The sequence below is a fragment of the Eretmochelys imbricata genome, chromosome 19 (genome assembly GCF_965152235.1).
Source record: "Eretmochelys imbricata isolate rEreImb1 chromosome 19, rEreImb1.hap1, whole genome shotgun sequence".
Taxonomy (NCBI): Eukaryota; Metazoa; Chordata; order Testudines; family Cheloniidae; genus Eretmochelys; species Eretmochelys imbricata.
Window position 1 is genome coordinate 5,029,387 of NC_135590.1, and position 19,441 is coordinate 5,048,827.

General features: G+C 43.7%; 1 protein-coding gene across 1 annotated transcript in view; it reads left to right on the top strand.

Annotated features, from left to right (window-relative positions):
* CSMD2 (CUB and Sushi multiple domains 2) overlaps window positions 1-19,441 on the top strand; it is a 536,402-nt gene that overhangs the window by 329,880 nt on the left and 187,081 nt on the right. The window contains exons 14-16 of the mRNA XM_077837745.1: window positions 9,804-10,130; window positions 14,347-14,541; window positions 17,185-17,323. Of these exons, the coding sequence (XP_077693871.1) occupies window positions 9,804-10,130; window positions 14,347-14,541; window positions 17,185-17,323 (661 nt within the window). The remainder of the gene's footprint in view (window positions 1-9,803; window positions 10,131-14,346; window positions 14,542-17,184; window positions 17,324-19,441) is intronic.

The following is a 19,441-nucleotide window of genomic DNA, read 5'->3' on the forward strand; positions in this document are numbered from 1 at the left end:
AAGATGCCTGTGATTCACATCTTGGGAACCCAGAGTGACACAGCTCCATCAAAATGTTATCACGGTTAAAATTTCCCCATCTTCAGTCCAATAAATGTGTGGATTTTTCACCTACTGTGTCCATAGATACAGAATTGAGGCGGGGGGATCATACCAAAGCCCGTATTGCCCAGGGCAGGGGAAGAGAAGCATGATCACTAAGGAGCCATGAATCCACCAGTTAAAATCATGCAGCACCTTCCACCCTCTCTGGTCCAGCTTGGATATTTTCTAATCAAAAAGGCAAAATGTATAGATAGTGCAAAGAAGTTTTGCATCTCTTTTGCCCGTCCACCCCCTGCCGCTCTTGGGTTTGGTTACTCTAGACACCATCACATGAATGTGTGTCAGCAGAAGTGACACAATAGAATGGCATAAGAACATAACTCAGCATAAAATCTGTATCTGTACCTGTGTTGGGCCTCAGGTGGAAAAACAAGGTAACCTGTTTCATATGCTGCTAGTTGGAATATGCAAACGATTCAGTGCCTCCAATTCTAGCTACAAACGCATGAGAAATGCAGAAAGGAGATTAAAGCAGCATCTGCTGGCCTGAGCAAATGATTTATGTCCATGTTGTATGTGTCTCAGAGAACTCATGGCCTGAGCTTTTGTGTGATGAGGCCACACAAAATCATCATGTACCTGCCTTATTGCAAGGGGTTCCTGAATCCGCGATTGTCTGTGCTTTCACGATAAAAGACCTTCCATCTTTATCCTCCTTGTGGTTGTCATCACACTTCTTAACCATTCATGCTATGTACGTGGGGCCCTTAGGAATCTTCACCAGACTGTCCCATGCATGCACTGTACTGCTCACTTAGGGACAGAGTATGTCTGGCCTTGAGTGCATATAGGTTCCCTCTGACTGCACTGAGCTAGTGGAAATGGTTCCTTTAGCTCACTGTGTTTCTGTAGCTGAAAGGGGTGAGTGCAGTTATCCATCCACATGTTTGCTGTTAGCTGATGATGAAAGTCGTTGCACTCAGCCATGACCATCATGACATTTGCAGTGTCAAACTAGCTTCATGGTTACAGTTAATCACCCTGATGTGCATTTTGAAAGCTACCGTTTGTAAATCATTCCAGGGTTGGTATCGTTTTCACAAGCAGGTGTGATCCAGATTTCATAGCACAATAGAACCAAGATTATCACTTCGGTATAAAGTTGTGGTTGTCCTTCAGGAACTTAAAGGTATTGAAAACAGGGTGAGGAAGTGTCTAAGGGAGAAAATTAGTACCTCAGACATGCAGTTGTGTTAATTATTTAGGAGGTGCTGCATCCGGGTGCATTGGTGGGATCTGATGTGTATATGAGGCAATAATCAAACTGTAGTTACCTGTGAATGAATAGATAAGCAGGTTTAAGAATGGGGAACTAGCCCCATGGTAACAGAACTTTCATAAGAAGCAGACTGGTTGTTCATATACCACAGTGATGAGCCTGGTATAAATGTATGGCCAGATGGACTGGAATGGCCCATTCCATTGCACTAAGTGTAACTTTCAATCACGTGTCTGTATTGCTACTTAAACGCACACATCTATATTATGAAAAATAAGGCATTTTGTAATTCTTATCTGGATTTTAGATGGACTGTTGCAATCCTAGGTCCTGATTCAAAACAGATTTCATGGCCAGGCTTTGCATTTAAAGTATAGATTTTACAGCGTGTGAATTACAGCGCTAAAGAAAAGGGAAGGACTAGGGTTCCTGATTGGAGCCAGCTAGTGTCTAAGATATTCTGACAACTTCCCCTGCACAGGTCTATTCTGTCCTCCAAAACTCTTTGCTCTTCTCGTCTGGGGTTCCCTGCACTGTCCTGTTAAAGCACCCAAACCCTGACCAGCAATGCCCGATGGCCCAATCCTGGGCTATGAGCAAGTGATTCAGTTGCGCCAAATGTGTGATCATTTTACGTTGTGGATAATTATGGAATAAGCTGTAACTGGCAAGTGATACCTTTTGACACCAAATCCTGATGAATATGGGTGATGGTTTCACCTTCCACTCCCCCTCCTCCATTACTTGTGCTGGTGAGTGCCTCAGGAGAATTATTTCTGAAATGGAACCCTTTTCTGGCACATGTTAGTTCAGTGTCTTCACGCTCATGGAGCTGTAGTTTGCTGGCCCCGTCAAGCACTGTAAAGGTAAAGTGTGTGTCTGTGTCTTTGTGTGTGCAAGTAGCTGTAGATGATTATCATCATGGGTTCGTGAAGAGGACATGGGGGCAAAGCTTAGGGTTTTACATTGAAGTTCTGCTACAAGTGCCCTATAGGTTACGTGTGGAACCTAATGAAGAGTGGTGTTTTTGTTGGAGGATCCATATTTTTGGGTCTGTTTTGAGATATGGTAGGGGTGAACCAGAAAGCTTGGGTCCGTGTCCTGATACAAACTTCTCCAAAGTTTCCAGGTGGTTCTAATCTGGGGTTTTAGTTCAGGCTCCTCTCTAGTTTGCAGTGATTTTTCCTTTATTATTATTAGTTATTTCATTTTTTTAATTAATTAGTATTGTGGTAGCACTTAGAGCCTCTGTCATGGACAAAGGCCGCATTGTGCTAGGCTTTGTACAAACCCAGAACACAGGACAGCTCGTTGCCCCAAAGAGTTTAAGAAGTGACATTATAGTCCTTTTTCAGAGTAGCAGCCGTGTTAGTCTGTATCCGCAAAAAGAAAAGGAAAATCTCCCCACTGTGTTTTCCACTGAATACATCCGATGAAGTGAGCTGTAGCTCACAAAAGCTTATGCTCAAATAAATCTGTTAGTCTCTAAGGTGGCACAAGTCCTCCTTTTCTTTTATTATAGTCCTTGCGTCTTTTATTTTTTCCTTAGTTGCAGTCCGTGTGGTGCACTCCCCCAGTTCCTTGCGTTTCAGGTTTAAGAGAATCCAGTACACGCCAGTGGAAACTTTTTTTTTTTTTTAATTGTGAAAGTTTCTGCCATCTCTAGTTGTGAGGTGCTGGTTTACAGCACAACTTCACATGGTTGTGTTATGGGTCTGGGTGGTTATGACGTGGCATGGTGCTTTGTGTTGTGACAGTGTGTGTGTTGAATTGCAAACTTGCAAGTTCCCGTGCCCTGGAGCTGACTGGAAAGGATACTCAAGGTTTTCACACTGTATGGTTAGAAATGCTTTTTTCTACCCAACTGTAGTTTCCTATTCACCGCTTGAAACCTCCCTCCAGTCTGTATCTCATTGCTTTGACATATATACCCTGTAAAATGGGCACTTACCTGATACTGGGGCCTATTCGTTAGATGTTTTAGAACTGGCGATTTGTGCCCCAAACCTCTTATAAAGTAGCATGGAGTGAATCAGCTGCTCCTGTTGCGAGTTGTGGCGATTTTGAATTTGTCCCGCAAAAACACCAGCCATTGTGTGAGCAGTTAGCAGCTTGGCTCTGAGCTCCTAGCCTGAACTCCCATTCAGTTATACAGCACTAAAGGTTTGTTTTTGTTCTTCGTGAATCCTTCCAGCCCATCTGTGCACCTGATGTTTTATGCCTCATGTATAATTTTTCTCCCCTTTAGCGGTAATTACTCTTCCTGTTAATCCCATATTGGCTTTTTATACCTGCTGAATAATCCTAACCCCCCCATTGCAAATGGTATGTTTTCTAATTTGAAACTGAGTGGCTAACCTTTTGCATTCACTTCCTGATACATACATATAGGATTACGAGTCGGTAATACAAACTGTGATAGACGTTTTCCCAGCGCCATACTGAACAGCACCATGTAATTTTGTGTAACTCGACAAATTTTCAATTTTAGCTCTAAATTAACCTGTCAATTGTTTACTCTTTCTTTCTCTCTTTCCTGCTCTCACTGCCGATGATTCACGGCAGCAAATGGAACCACCCTAACAAAAAACAATTTGCGGGTTTTCAATAAGTGGCAATAAGAGGAAAAAAATCTTCTCTGTATTTCTTTATTTTAAATTATGGAAATTTATTTTGAGACTGGGGAACCCAGACAGCCAGATTCCAGAAGGCAATAATAATCTGTTGAATTTAGTTGCACTAAGCTTTGTCAAAAGCAGAGTAGGTCTGGCGGGGGTAGGAAATCCAGTTCTGTTCGAAGTACAGAGATGCCATTTTTGTGTGTGCAAATTTTCAAAATTTCAACAAAGCTTTTTTCACCCCAAATTTAAAATTTGTTTCACAGAAAACATTTACTAACCCCCCGCCCCCGCAAGTTATAGAGTTGTTCATTTAAAATATATAAAATAAAATATTACTATTTTTTAAAAGTTACCCATTTCTGACCCATTCTAGGTCGATTAAAGAAAAGGTAAATAGCTCCTGTTAAGTTATTTGAGAAGAAAGGCAGTTTCGCTAACTTGTGCATATGCAAATCCAGCCAATACCCAGCATAGAAAGAAATAGTTGGATAAAACAAATAACCTGAACTTTTCTCCTAAATGAAAAATAAAAAAAATGACCTGAATCTTAGCAAAGGGGCCAAACCAGAAAAGGGGGTCAAACCACAAAATTGGCTCTGGATTCTAATTTTCTAAAAGTCTGTGTGTGTTTGGCTCTGGGCTTTTGGCTTGAGTCCGACTGTAGGTCAGAGAAATGCCATGGGGTCATTAGTAGATGGCTTTTTGTGCATCTGAGAATTTACATAGTCCGACTTGGACTCTAAGGCCTAGTCTCCACACAGATTTTGTACCAGTCTGACTGTTTGGGGGAGGAATGTGATGTTTAAATAGTTATGCGAGTACAACCCTAAGTGTGTATGTGGTTATACTAATATGAAAGAGCTCAGGTTGGAATAGCTTATTCCCCTTCCTGTACAGAAATAAGATATGGTAATAAAAACACTTTTATGCCAGCATATTTCCACATTAGGATAACTCGAGTGCTCTAACTATTCCAGTACAGTTAAAGCAGTACAAAATTTGTGAGTAGACTAAAAGGCCTAAGAGCAAAATTGAGAGGTAGTGTGTAATTAGACTGCATAAGGGTACATTAAATTCCTTAGACCTATTTGCTCCCACTTGCTGACATGTGACAGTCTATGAGAGAGGCCAGCACCAGCTTCTAAAGAGGATGGTGCAAAAACCATGCAAAGGGCAGCTATGGAAGGGGGCTAGTTTCTTCCTGTCCCTGCCACTCATTAGTGGCTGGTTTATGCTGTGAAGTAGAGAGAATCACATCCCTTCCAAAACCCTTGGTAAATTTCAGATAATTATTCAAGGCGACTGGGGTTGTTCAAATCTCCAGGAGTTCGATCTTTACAGGCACTGGGGGGTTTTCTCATTTTAACAGCCATGGAATAAGCTGTTTCCTTTCTCTAATGGAAATTGTTCCAGTTCACTCCGTGTAATGTTTCCTCTTTATCATTCTTTTTCCTTTATTCAGTGCTGATTGAATATGGTGTGTATAGCGTATGTTGCATCTGCAGGCTGCTCCACCCCTCTGTTGCTAAGGGGTGAGACCATTCTTCTAGGTTATACCTGTTGTGGATGTTACTTGCTCATCTGTTTGTAAACTCAGTTTGTTTAGTGGATTTTGGGTGAGTAATAGGACATTTGTCATTTGTTGTTTTGGGGCTGGTTTACCTGGTGCCTTTTTTGCCTTATATGCTCAGGAAAGGTACTGGAATGAGATCCCTAGATCTGCTTTTATCCACCAAACAAATAGAGGATGGGCACTGGCAGGGCAAGCTCTCCTGCCAGTGTGCCTCCTCTCTGACTGCTATGGGCCATGAAGGCAACTTCTGGCTTCAGACAATCAACAGAGACTGCCATGAGTGAGACTAGTTATTGCTGAGTGATGGCATGGTGTGTGTGTGTTTGCGTGCACGTGTGTGTGCGATATGAACATGTATCCACAAAGACTCATTAATAACTTTGGTTACTGTTGGCCAGAGTGAGGTTCAAAGAGGTTAATTATTCATGAAATGCTCTGAATCCCCTGGGGGCTCCCCTGATCCCTTTGGACCATTGTTTCTTGGATTACTCTGATCTCTATGTAGATGTGGGATTTGTAGCTCTTATTACCAACCTTGTTTCGCAGTTGCAGCCATGTAAGAGTGTCCTGTTCTTAAAATTAAGCTGTCATTCTGCATCCAAAGTCTTTGTTCTCCATTATGGCCCCAATTCATCAAAGCACTTCAGCACTGAGATTTAGGCACATGCTTAAATGTAGCATGTGCTTAAGTGCCATGGTGACTAGGTATGAACTTAACCATGTGCTTAAGTGCTTTGCTGAATTGGGGTTTATTGTCCTATGGTTCATTCCCAATCCATTTCTTATTATGATCCACAGGGGTGTTTCTGTTTCCCCGTCTATGACTCAAGAGGATGTACCTGCTCCGTTGCTGACTGGTGGGCCAGACCCTTCCGACAGAGCTTTAAATAGAAGGGTGCTTGTTTTGTGTTTGAGTGTGGATGTATGCTGTCCATCCAGCAGGGAAGTCGCAGAGCGTCCGATACCCCACACCACTTCCTTCAGTTGTTGTAGCTCTCTTAGCATCTATATGGAGTTGGCTTTGGTATGCACAGGTCAAGCGGGGCCATGCTTCTTGTTTCTGTAGCGGGTACCTTTAGTTTCAGATAGAACTTCAAGTGGCCTTCAAAGACTGTCCAGGTCTGTCTTTGCCCAGCAGTGGAATTCTGTAGACCCATAACAACATTTTTGGGGCTTGGACAGTTTTTTCAAATACTTCTTTAGTGTCTCCAGACTGGCAACAGACCTGGCTTGGAAGCTCTTAAGCCCAACAGACACTGTGTTGCTCTTAGTCATAATGAGAACCTGAGCTCCTGGATTCCTGACTCTCAGTTTAACTAGGAGACCAGCAAGTATGGTGTTCCAATAGTGGACGCTGCCTATTAGGATAGCTTGAATAGCTTTGTTGCTGCACATTCTGATTGTCAGAGGTGCTGACCGACTACCGGCTGGCTGCTCAACGCCTTTGAAAATCAGGTCTCCAGTGCCTTAAGATCCATTTCCTGGGCTGAATTCTGCTCTTATTTACAGTGGTCTGGAGTAACGATTGTGGCTGGTTTACACTGGTGCATCTGAGCCTCCCTGGCCTGAGGATTTTTCCTTCTTCCTGATGGTGCTGCTATTTGCTGCATGTGTCTCTCTGTGTACCTGGGTCGGGTGGGATCCTTACTAGTGGTTTATCTGATTTTTACCTTTACACCCTTTCTCTCCTCCCCGGAGAAAAGGAAATGTCCAGTGTGTCACATGCCTGTCTTTAATCTGGACCATGGAGTGGTTTTCTCATGTCTCTTGCATTTGTTTGCCTGTCCTAATTTTACGGTGTATTTTAACCGAATATTTTATCTTTGCTACTGTTGTAGCTTGAGGAGATTATTCTTGTTTGAATTGGTTTCTTTATGATGCAGAGTGCCAGAAGCAGGGGACTGCAATCTCTCGAGATTCTTCTTCTTCTCATTATTTATATTGCAGTACCTCAATGTTTTGCTAAGTAAAGGGACACTCTCAGTTTGCATGTCTATTAATATACATGACCGTATCCTCACTTGAGGCTTACCTGTGTCTGAGACAGTGTATAGTTGCTTTATTCCAGGAGCAGATCAGGAAGAAGATTGTGACTCTCAGCCAGTCTGAATCCATTTTTTCCCCCACTGCTCCAGGGCTAATGTATCCTGTGTCAGCCCAATACCTGGCACAGCGCAGGTCTTCCAGCATGCCCAGCCTACCTCCGCCCACTCCTACCCAGCTCTGCATGGGCTGTCCGTCCCCCCACACCCACATGCACACTCTACTACCTACTATGGCGGTAGCCAGTGCAGGTGTGCAAGTGGGCCATAATCTAGCCCGTGGTGTAACTCAACGTTGCTCTATTTACTTCTGCTGCTGGTTGCATGGATCAGCAGATCACAATGTTATAGGTCCTACATTATTATTATTTAATTATTGGTATTACTGTAGCATCTTGGAGACCTAGTCATGGACCAGGACCCCATTGTGCTAAGTTCTGTACAAACCCAGAACAAAAAGATGGTCTTATTTGGATTTATAGGACCTTCTAGGAGTCACCTATCTCATACTTCCATAGTAGTGATTCTCCATATTTTTCAGTGAGTGGACGTGGGTTTTTTTTTAATAGACAGATATTCCCAGACACATTACAATAGGGTTTAGTTGTCAAAAATATTTGACAGCATTCCTTTTAATAAAGATTCCTACATACACCAAATCCTTGGTAGATGCTGCAGCTCGTTTCTTTTCTCTTTAATCTAGCTGCCTATTCTTTTTATCAAGAGCAGGAAATGGCTTGTAGCTCTTAGCCTCAGTAATGCCTGGTAATGTGCATTTTATTTGATTTAAGACCATTAGGTATTGAAGATAAAGGAAGCTCATACTAGGGGGAGGGCAAACATCAGACCACATAATTGTATAAATGCCAACCCAAAGCCATCCTCCGAGTTATAGCCTCGTACCAGGAATTAGCGTGAAAAGTATACTGAATGATAACTTTTAATAAATGTGTATCAGGTGATGTGGTGGGGCCGGGGAAAGGAGCAAGCAAGATGTACGTAAAGCATAACAATCATCAGGTAGGTATCAATTAGATAGGAGCATTGCACTTCAGAACTAATGAACCCTATCAGCTAAGATACAGCCTATATTGAAAACAGTCACCCCCTGAGGGCTGAGGATTTTTCGTTTGCACTGGTCCCCCCCACCCGCAGCCCCACACGCTTAATTATGTTCATAGGGGCAGGAGTCCAGTGCGATTCTTCCTCTTGACATCATGTTAGTCCGGTGAAAGTCAGTGATTTATTCCTATTGGAAAGGGAGCTGTCCAGTGCACTCAGCACTGTAAAACTTGACCAGTCATATGTTGCCATGTCTGTTTGAACCAAGCAGTGTGAGTATGCATGGCATTTTTCAGAGAAAATCCAGTCACTGGGCCTATTCCCTGGGAAGTGATTGACCCCAGTGCAAAGTGGCTATCAAATCACAAGGGCACTGTTTTATACCCACATTATTTTGATGCAAATGACTGCAGAAGTGGCAGGCCAATGGTGAATCGAGCCTACAGCTCCTTCCCCCAAGGAGCTTGCAATTTGTAGCCCTGTCCTGCAAGAATTTAACAGTGAGAGTAATGCTATGCATAAGAAGAATCCTGTTGAGTTCAGTGTGGCTGCTTATGTGCATCAAGTTATGTGGATTTGTAGCATGGAGGCTTAGGTTAGAACTGCATTTAGCAAATGATCATGTAAACCAAATAGCACCCTGCAGCCTTCAAATGCCCCCGTCCTGCTGGGAAGGGGATGGTTGAGGGTTGTTTTTTTAAACAGCTCAGTGTTATTCAATGGAATTCACCCTGCAAGGTGCAAACTCCCCTGCAGGGTGAATTCCATTAAGTAACACTGAGTTCTTGTAACAGACAAACACACAAATCCACATGCTACTTCATGCAAGGCTGCTGGGGTGGGTGGGTGAGGACATGAAATCCATTGCAGGAGTGGTGGGACTTTAAAGCTTCAGGGTTACATATAGTATAAAGAAGGGGACAATGCAATCCCTGGCTGGAAAATTATTGACGATTCAGAACCAAGGACCAGAGAATATTTTTTTGATTGAAGATATTTCTTCTTCCCCTTTATAAATAAATCACTGATGCCCAGCAGTGAATGGAGCACTGATCCCTTCCCATCCTAAATTATTTGAGAAGCAAAAAGGTTATGAATTTGCATGGGGGTGAGTGGGGGGAGTAACAAGTCAGGGTTATAGGAACTGTGTGCTGAATATTGATGGCGATTTCTCATTGCAGTTTCCTGCTTTTTCAACTTCACCACCCCGTCTGGGATTGTCCTGTCACCAAATTACCCTGAAGAATACGGGAGCAGCTTGCACTGTGTTTGGTTAATTATAGCTAAGCCTGAGAGCCGGATCCACTTGGCTTTCAATGATTTTGACGTGGAGCCTCAGTTTGATTTCCTAGCCGTGAAAGATGGAGGGACCCCTGAGTCCCCGGTGCTGGGGACCTTCTCAGGGAGCCAGATCCCTTCCTCTCTGACCAGCAGCGGCCATATAGCCAGGCTTGAGTTCCAGACCGACCACTCCATGGAGAAGAGGGGCTTCAACATCACATTCACCAGTAAGTGCAGAATCCTTCCTTTCTGCTGGCACCTGGAGAACAGGCATCTTGCCAAGTGGAATTGCCATCTTCGGCCAGATTCCGATCAAATGGAAACCAGAGTAAGTCCAGAGTAGCTCTGATATCTGTGCTGTTACTCTGGATTGACACCTGGTGCAGTAGAGGTCAGAATGTCAGCCTTTGGGTCTAAGGCACAGAACTCAGGGACAGGAGTCACAGGTTCTGGTTCCTGGCTCTGGAAATGCAGGTGATCTAATGTGGAGAGGAGTGAACGAGGAATCTGTCTTTCTAAGGTTCTTACCTGGCCTGCATCACTGCAGCATATGAGGGCCTCATAGTCTTTCATGCATTTATCCTCATAACCCTCCCTGTGAGATAGGACAGTGCTATTATCCCTGCTCACAGATGGGAAACTGAGGCAAAGAGAAGTTAAATGACTTGCCTAAGGTCACATGGGAAGTCTATGGTGGAGCAGGAAATCGAACCTGGGTCTCCCAAGTCCCAGGCTGGTGCCATAACTACAGGACGGGTAATTTTCCCAGCTCGGAAAGGAAGCAGGATCTAGGGTAAGAGCAGGGGATTGGGAGTCAGGATCTCACGTGCCTCAGTTTCCGCATCTGTAACATATGAAAGCTTATCTGACAGAGGTTTGGTTGATTTTAAAAAAACCCTGTGAAGTGCTTTAAGTTCTTTTGTTGGAAGGTGCCGTATAAATGTTCCGTGCTATCATTATTCACTGGGAGGCATGCAGAGCCTCTGGGGACAGTGGGAGAGACACTATACACAATGAAGGAAGGAAACAGACAGGGTTATGTCTGGCTTTACATAAATTCAGGCCTTCCATGTTCAAGTGAATGCAAATGACCATAACAATTGACTGTCATGTTACCCTGTAATGTCCCAAAGAACTTTATTAACCCTGCTCAGCAGAAACGATAAATGATTCAAGCTATAAAAGCAGTTAGTGGCACTGCTAAATTCATCGTCTTGCCTGCTGATGACTGCAAATCAGCCATTTTAAAAAAAAATGCAGCTCTTGAGAACTCATTTGCCACCTCAGATCAGGCTCTTCAGGTAGGGTGGCCTGCTTGGGGCTGTGACTAATACTTGGTGCTTCAGAAGAAAAGGCACACCAGCCCCTCTGCTTGTGCTGCTTTGCATTGCTGTTAACGATGAACTGAGGGCAAGGCCCGCAACATTCTGCCCCCAGACAGAAGTCTCTTCTGTCCTGAACTCCTGAGGACGGGAAAGTCTCGTGCTGGCTACTCCCTGTATGAAGAGGTTTGTAGGCCAAATTATCTGCTGTTGTAAATGAATCCTGTCAACTCCAATTCTTTTTGCCCATTTATACCAGCAAAGAGTTTGTCCCTTTCTTTTCATCTTTTCTAAAGCTGTCAACCATTCACTTCCTTGACACTGGTTGAGAGGATAACAATGTAGGGATGGAACCCAAGTTTCTACGTTTCACAGTCCAGTAGATACCACTGTTAGCAAGGGTGTCCTTGTTATTTATTTATGTTCCATTAGCACCTAAGATCCCCAGTCATGAACCAGGACCCCCCAGTGTGGTAGGCACTGTATAAACATGTAACAAAACACCTGCCCTCCCCTTCCCCCCTCCAAAGAGCTTACAACCTAAGGATCTGATAAGGGACAACAGATGCATAGAATAGACAGTCGGGGAGCACAAGGAAATGGAGACTGTGATATTCAACCCAGATGTTCCCCCTTTCTTAACTCAAAGCGGTCTTCACAGATCATAGTAGCGCTGTGCCGATAAGATTGCTCCAGACGTAGTCCAGAACTCATCTCAGACAGATAAGTGCATTACACTTGTAAGAGCATAGGTGTGCAATTGATGTGGGTACTGCTGCCTTTCACATGATGCTAACCAGAGAAGAAACTTTGTTCAGGTATGGCACACATAATTCTAAACTTAATGGAACATTAAGATTGAATTCTTGCTTTTTGATTGATTGCTTTGGTTTTTAACTGCTGATAAAGGCCAGTGCTGAAAACTACCCTGTATCTATGGGTACATGCAATTCCATTTTCAATTTTGCAATACATAAAAAGGTAATTACTTTGTTTCCTTCATTTTATAATAGCAGTAATGACTGAGGTCAGATATTTCATGGCAGACCGTGGTTCAAGTGCTCTTCCTGTTAGCCTCAGGTCCTCAAACCTTTCATATTCTGTCAGTTTATTGCCCCTCTGTGCACACATGCCCCTTGTTAGCTGTTTATTTTGTGGCATTTCCGGAGCTTTAGGGAAATTCTCTCAGGCAATGTTTTTGTGCAATTTCAAATCTTTCAAAAGTGAAGTTTTGTAAAGGGGGTTATTGCAGGTGTTTCCATGGCTCCCATCCCTGTATTATCTCAGCACCTCTCAAATGTCAGTGGTTTTGTCCTAACAGCACCGCTCCGAGGGTGAGAAATTATCATCCCCACTTTGCAGGTGAGGAACCGAGGCACAGGGAGATGAAGTTATTAGCCCAAGGTCATTCAGCTTCAGGGAGGCCAGGATTTCAACCCCCGAAGTCCCAGAACAGAGCCTCATCCATAAAGCCACCCTTAATTCTGCCTGTTGTTATCAAGTGAAAAATACCGTTTGTGTCGGTGATGCTGGAGTCATGAAAACCGTGTGCGTATGGAGAGAATGGACGGCTCAGGGGAGTGGCAATGGGGCAGAGTTAGCCCCTAGTTAAGTGGTTTGAATGCAGTACAGGCTGGAGTAGGGCACACGTCATTGCTGTCTGATAGCTGGTCATTGCTTATGTGGAACAAGTTTGCCGTCAGAGGCTCTGTCTACACTGCAAACAATACAGTGGCACAGCTGCAGCCCTAGCACTCGCACCGTAGTGTAGACATTTACTGCAGCGGCAGAGAAGGTTCTTCCATTGACCTTGCGCTGTCTACACTGGGGCTTAGGTCAGCTTAACTAGGTCTCTGAAGGGTGTGAATTTTTCAGACCCCCTAAGCGATGTAGCTGGGTTGACTTAACTTTCTAATGTAGACCAGCCCTCAGTCTCCACCTCAGAGACCCACCAGTGCAGCCGGCCCTCACTGGCACCATTGGCATCCCTGGACGCAGAGGCTGGGGACCTAAAAGGACAGGGCAACTGGACACCCTCACCCGAAATTCCAAGGCTGAGACACATTGGTGGGGAAGCTTGCAATGCCGCTGCTCAGCCTGTACCTGCCATATGGACAAAAAATTTTAGGCTGGGATTTCCTAGAGCCCATGTGAGTAGGGCACTCAAATCCCATGAAAAATCACTGGCAGTTGGGTTCCTAACTCCCTTGGCTACTTTGAAAATTCCGGTCTCTAGAGCTTTCAGTCTGATGAATAGACTTACTGTGTTTGTATGATTTACTTAGCTCGAGGAGCTAAAAAGTGGTGTTTCCTCTGGGAGGGCCTGCCAGAGACCACAGCATGGGGAGAGTAAGGTGGAGGCTCTGGACTGGGAGACCCTGCCTCTGTTCCTGGCTCTGCCACTGACCTGCAGGGTGACCGTGGGCAAGTCAAATCCCTTCTTGGTGCCTCAGTTTCCTCATCTGTAAAATGGGGATAATGGTACTGACCTGCTTTGTAAAGCACTTTGAGATCTATGGTTGAGAAGCACAATGTAAAAGTTAGATGGTATTATTGTTTCCACTAGGGCTGCTTGAAATTTGTTTTGAACTTTGACCAAAAATGTCTAGGAGGTGGAAGTTTTGCATAAGCTTATGCTGTGTTTTTCAACCAGCTCTACCCTTCACCTCCAGCTGAGGGACCTGATCTATCTATCTATGGTGCTTAGAGGGCCCCATAACCATAGCATCTGAGTGCTTTGTTATCTTTACCATAACTATCCTCACAGCGTCTCTGTGAGGTGGGGAAGTGCTATTAACACTGTTGTACAGATGGAGAACTGAAGCAGCACAGAGAGACTAAGTGACTTACCCAAGGTTACAGATGAATTCTGTGGCAGAGCAGGGACTTGAACTCAGGTCTTCTAAGTTTTAGGGTAGCACCTGACCACCTGTGCTGTTCTGTCTCTGCTTGGGCCAGCTCCCATTGAAGTCAATGTTGCCTTCAGTGGTGCAGGATCAAGCACCATGAAGCTCTGTGAAAGTGAAAATACTGGATTTGGGTCTGACCTGGTTATTTCTACATTGGCAAGAGGTTGGGCGGGGAAACTGCTGACTCACCACCATCTTGTCACCCCCTGCAGCGTTCAGGCACAATGAATGCCCCGATCCTGGGGTGCCCGTCAATGGGAAGCGGTTCGGCGACAGTCTCCAGCTAGGCAGCTCCGTATCCTTCCTCTGCGATGAGGGCTTCATACGTACCCACGGGTCGGAGACCATCACCTGCATCTTGAAGGAAGGCAACGTGGTTTGGAACAATGCGGTGCTGAGATGTGAAGGTAAATTGCTGTATCCCCTCCCCGACCGCAGGGATGATTTAGTGCCAGGACAGTCTCTTTTGGTTAGGAGATTAAATACATGAGGACTTGAATCTGGCCCTGATCCAGCAAAGCATGTGCTTAACTTTAAGCACATGGATAATCTCATTGAAGAACATGGGCTGCTCATGTGCTTAAGATGAAATTCTTTGCTAGATCAGGGCCTGAGTGCTTAGCATGTTGCAAGATCAAACCCTAAATACACAATTTAATGGGCTGTGTGTGTGTTAGTGTTAGAGAGAGAGAGAGAAATCTCCCACTAGTGGCTGCAGCCAAGAGAGAAGGAAGCTACTACCACTTCCCACTGGTGCCCCAATCCTACAAAGCTTTCTTACGTGCTTTACACACTGTGAAGAGCCCCAATGACATCAAAGGGCACCACACCATGGATAAAGTTCAATTTATGCATCATTCTTTGCAGCACTGGACCCTAAAGGAGACTTCTGTTGTCTCACACATAGAAGCTTGTGTTATTTCGAGCTGAAAGACCAGGGTTCTAATCCCCAGCTCCAGATGTGATTTATGTACCATTGGACTCTTGTCTTCACCCTATAGCTTCCTTAGAAACTTAAACAAACCAAATAATCACTGAGTGATTAATTCTGTGACTCTTTTTTTTTCCAGATAAATTATGGGATTTTTTTATTAGTTCAGATCTGTCTACAACAGGTGTTTTTCTTCACACACACACACAAACACAAAAAGCTTTCATTTGCTAATAACAAAAATAAAATTCTTTACCACAAGTCTCATGGTGAGATGTAAAGAAAAGAAAAAGGAAAATGTTGAGACCAAAAATCTTATATATTCTTTCAATAATAGAAGAAGCAAAAGGCCTTTGCAGTGAAATGAACAATGAATTTCTTGCTATAGAAATTCAGGCCTGTCTATGAATCTTCAGTCTATCAATGACTGTGTAGTACATCAGACCCCTATAATGAACTCTGGAATTGGATGTTTTGCAGTTACAGCTCCATGCCAATATGTCTGTGACTACACACACACACAAAAGGGAGTGGGGATAAAATTAAAGGTTCTGATATGGATTTCAAAGCAGCTTCTGGTGCTTTAAAGTTTCCAGTGTGGAAAACAGAAATGAAATGAAAAGAGCTTGTTAGAAATTAAAAGGCCTCTTTCCCTCTCTGTTCTCAGAGAAGAGATGCCAGGAAGTGATATTTGCAAGTGTTTGAATTACAGATGTGCTGAAGTATTGAGAAATAATTTCAGCAATTGGCCATCCATGCTTTAATGCCAGTCTGCAAATAGCATGGAGGATACTTTATTGTCTTTTCCATTAAAGGGAGAAGAGGGTACTTGCTGTCCAGAATGATTGTAATTCAGTAGGAGAATGCTTTTTTTGTTTTGTTTTTATTTGATTTTTGCAGGGAGTTGGCAAATGAAATATTTGTGGGGCTGGCTCAGTATTTCCATTCCCTTTGTGAGCCTGAGTGTTTAACTTTGCATATGTCTCTAGCTGGTCAGGGGAGGGGAAATATATAAATAAAATTATATTTTTATCGACTTTTATCTGTGTAAGCTTTGATAACCCAGCTCTATTAACTTGTACTTCTCTCTGCGTGATCTCTTGGCTTGCCTTTGACTTGCCCTCCAGTATGTTCTCAATTAAATGCAAATTTTCTAATTAGTTCTTAAAAAGGAAAAAGTATATGTGTAAAAGTGAATAACAGCTTGTCTCTCTCACCAACGGAAGTTAGTCCCATAAAAGACGTCATCTCACCCACTTTTTCTCCATGAAATACTGGTTGGTGTCTGGAAAATTACTAGACAAGAAGTCCATATCTGGAAAAAGAGCATCTTCTCCCTCAAAACCAACAAGGTGGACAGCAGGTGGGAGGTTTGGGAGACACTGGATGGCTCATGTTTTTGAGAAACTGATTTTTTGCTTTTGAATCACTGATTAGGACACAGCGTGGGAAGGGCTGGTCCAATGCCCTGTCAAATCAATGGATCAGGCCCTTGGGGTCAGACTTGCAAAGGCATGTAGGCACCTAGTGGGCTTTACTAAAGCCTCTGAGCAAATTAGGCAGCTAACACCCATTGAAAGCCAATGGGAATTAAGCACCTAACACAATAGTCACTTCTTAAATTCCCACTGGGCCCCAATCTGCATCTGTAGGTGCCTAAACACCTTTGTAACTCTGGTCCTTAGTGACTGAGAGTCATTAACGCCTGGTAGCTGTTTGTTGGCCTGTGGAAAGTGAGTTTGTTGGGTCTTAGCCCTAGTGCCCATTTCGTAAACCCGCTGCCAGAGCTGGAACTGACTGAAGGCTTTGATGGCTGTCACAACAGAGAGACATTAAGTCCCAACTGGGCCGTGAAGACCAAGCTGTCCTTATGCCTACAGGGCAGGTTTGAGGCCTGTAAGTTGGGGAGTATCATGGGGAATGTTGCATTCGTAGATTTCAACCTCCCAGACTGTCCACTTTCATGAGCCCTAACTTCACTGTGAACATAAATTACTGACCCTGCCAGTCTAGGAACTGGCATGTCTTACATCAGCATCCTTACTGTCTGCAGGGGACTCGAGGGAGTAAACTCCGCTAATTAAACCTTTCGCCTGATTCCTGTGTCCTCTTTCCCCAGCTCCATGTGGTGGCCATCTGACTTCTCCGAGTGGAATGATCCTGTCCCCGGGCTGGCCTGGCTTCTACAAGGACTCTCTGAACTGTGTGTGGGTGATAGAGGCGCAGCCGGGATATCCCATCAAAATTACATTTGACAGGTAGTCATTAAGGATAAAAAATAGCGTGGCTTCTATTAACTAGTACTGCCTGTGTGTCTAATCCTGTGCTCACTGAAGTCAATGGAAAGATTCCCACTGACTTCAGACAGATCCTTCGTCAGGCTTTATATCCAGCACTACAAAGTAGCACTTATGAGCTTTCTGTTATAGTCAGGTGATGTATTTTGCACATTTTTTCAAAAATTTGCATAACGATCAGGTATTTTTGTCAGGTTTCAGAGTAGCAACCGTGTTAGTCTGTATTCGCAAAAAGAAAAGGAGGACTTATGGCACCTTAGAGACTAACCAATTTATTTGAGCATAAGCTTTCGTGAGCTACAGCTCACTTCATCGGATGCATTCAGTGGACTTTTTTTTTTGTGATATTTTTCCCGTCATTCAACCAACTCTACAGCTGGTAATCTCTTCCTCCACCCCACCTTCCTCTGAAAATGTGAAATTTTGAAATTGAAATAAATGAATAAATCAGGAAAGGGTTTTTTTTTTTGTTTTTTTTTTTAAAGGAAATATTTTCCCTTTTTTCAATCAGCTCTCCTTTCTGTCTACGAACTAATCCTCACCACAGCCCTACCAGCTGGGTAAATAAGTATTCTTACCTCCATTTGCAAATAGGAGAACTGAGGCTGAGAGGTCATAGAGCTGCAAATGGATTCAGTGTCACAGTCATATATGAACCATCAGGCTCCTGTTTCCCAGTTCTGCACTCTGACTACCGTTTGCTAAAATCTAGACAGCATTGAGGATGAGTAAGCCAACAGGTTCGGAGGGTTAAAATAAGAGCTAACCTACATTTTTAGCCAGAGCTAAGAACAAGTTGAGCTGTTTCTGATTTTCAAACTTACGAGAGGAAGCATGGTGCAGTGGGTAGGACAGTTGCTTGGGACTTGGGAGACTCCGGAATCAATTCTGTGCTCCAGCATAGTGACTTAAGACGAGTCACTTTGTATCTCAGTTTCCTTTCTGTAAAACCTCCAGGGGTGTTGCGGGGATAAGTACATTCTGTGAGGTACTCGCGCATTATGTTAATGAGGGCCAGAGAAATAACTGGGATACAATTTTTTAAAAAACATTACATTCTGGACGTGACTTTGCTTCAGAAAGGCTGCAACAAATTTCTTTTCCCTTACGTATTACAGAGAACTGTCTGAAGAACTGTGGAAACATTTTCATAATGTTTTTTTTCCATATTCCAAAAATGAGATGTTTGGTTTAACTCCATGTACATCACGGATGAATTTAGCACATTCATTACATGTCTCTCTCCTGAGATAGGACTGCGTGGAGAAATTCACACATGATGGATTTAAATCAAAGCCCTTATTTTAGGGCTAAATCTTCCATAGTGGTCGCTAATTTCAGAGAGGCTGACTAGCCGCAATTCCAGTTGACCCCAAACAGGAATGTTGCTCAGTGGGGGAATTGACTGGGGTTTGGCCCGCTGAGCGCATATATGTCTGGGATTATAGAATTGATACTTATAGTGGCTGCTGCTTCTCACAGTCATTCTGATAATCATGCTTCTGTATATTACGATTATTATTTCTATTACAATAGCACTTGGAAGCCCTATTGGGCTGTGCACCGCACATACACCTAGCAGGAGTCATTCCTTGGCCCAAAGAGCTTACACAGGACAGAGAAAAGATGGGAGAGGAAAGAAAGGTGCAGAGAAAGACGAGAAAGAACTGATTCATTCCAGATGACAGAATGGCTCTGTGGTAGACTCAGGAATTGAGCCATTTCTCTTGAATTCCAGCACAGTGCTCAGTCCACTGAGCCACACCATCTCTCTAAATCAACACAACAAAGTGCATGTACGCATAGTAAGAGACAGTTCCTGCCACAACGAGTGTAGGGCCAGATTTTTAAAGGCCTAATGAAATTTTCAAAAGTATCTTGGGGCCTAAAACTCACTGACTTCAATGGATGTTAAGTGCCTAGTTGCCTAAATACCTTTAAAAATCGGGCCCTTAGCTTCTAGATAGACCAGACAGACAAAAGGTGAGCAAGGAAATGACTTGCTCTAGGTCACACAGCTGGCCAGTGGTAGAACCATGAATTTTGCTCAGGACTCCTAGTCCAGTCTCCTGTGCACTG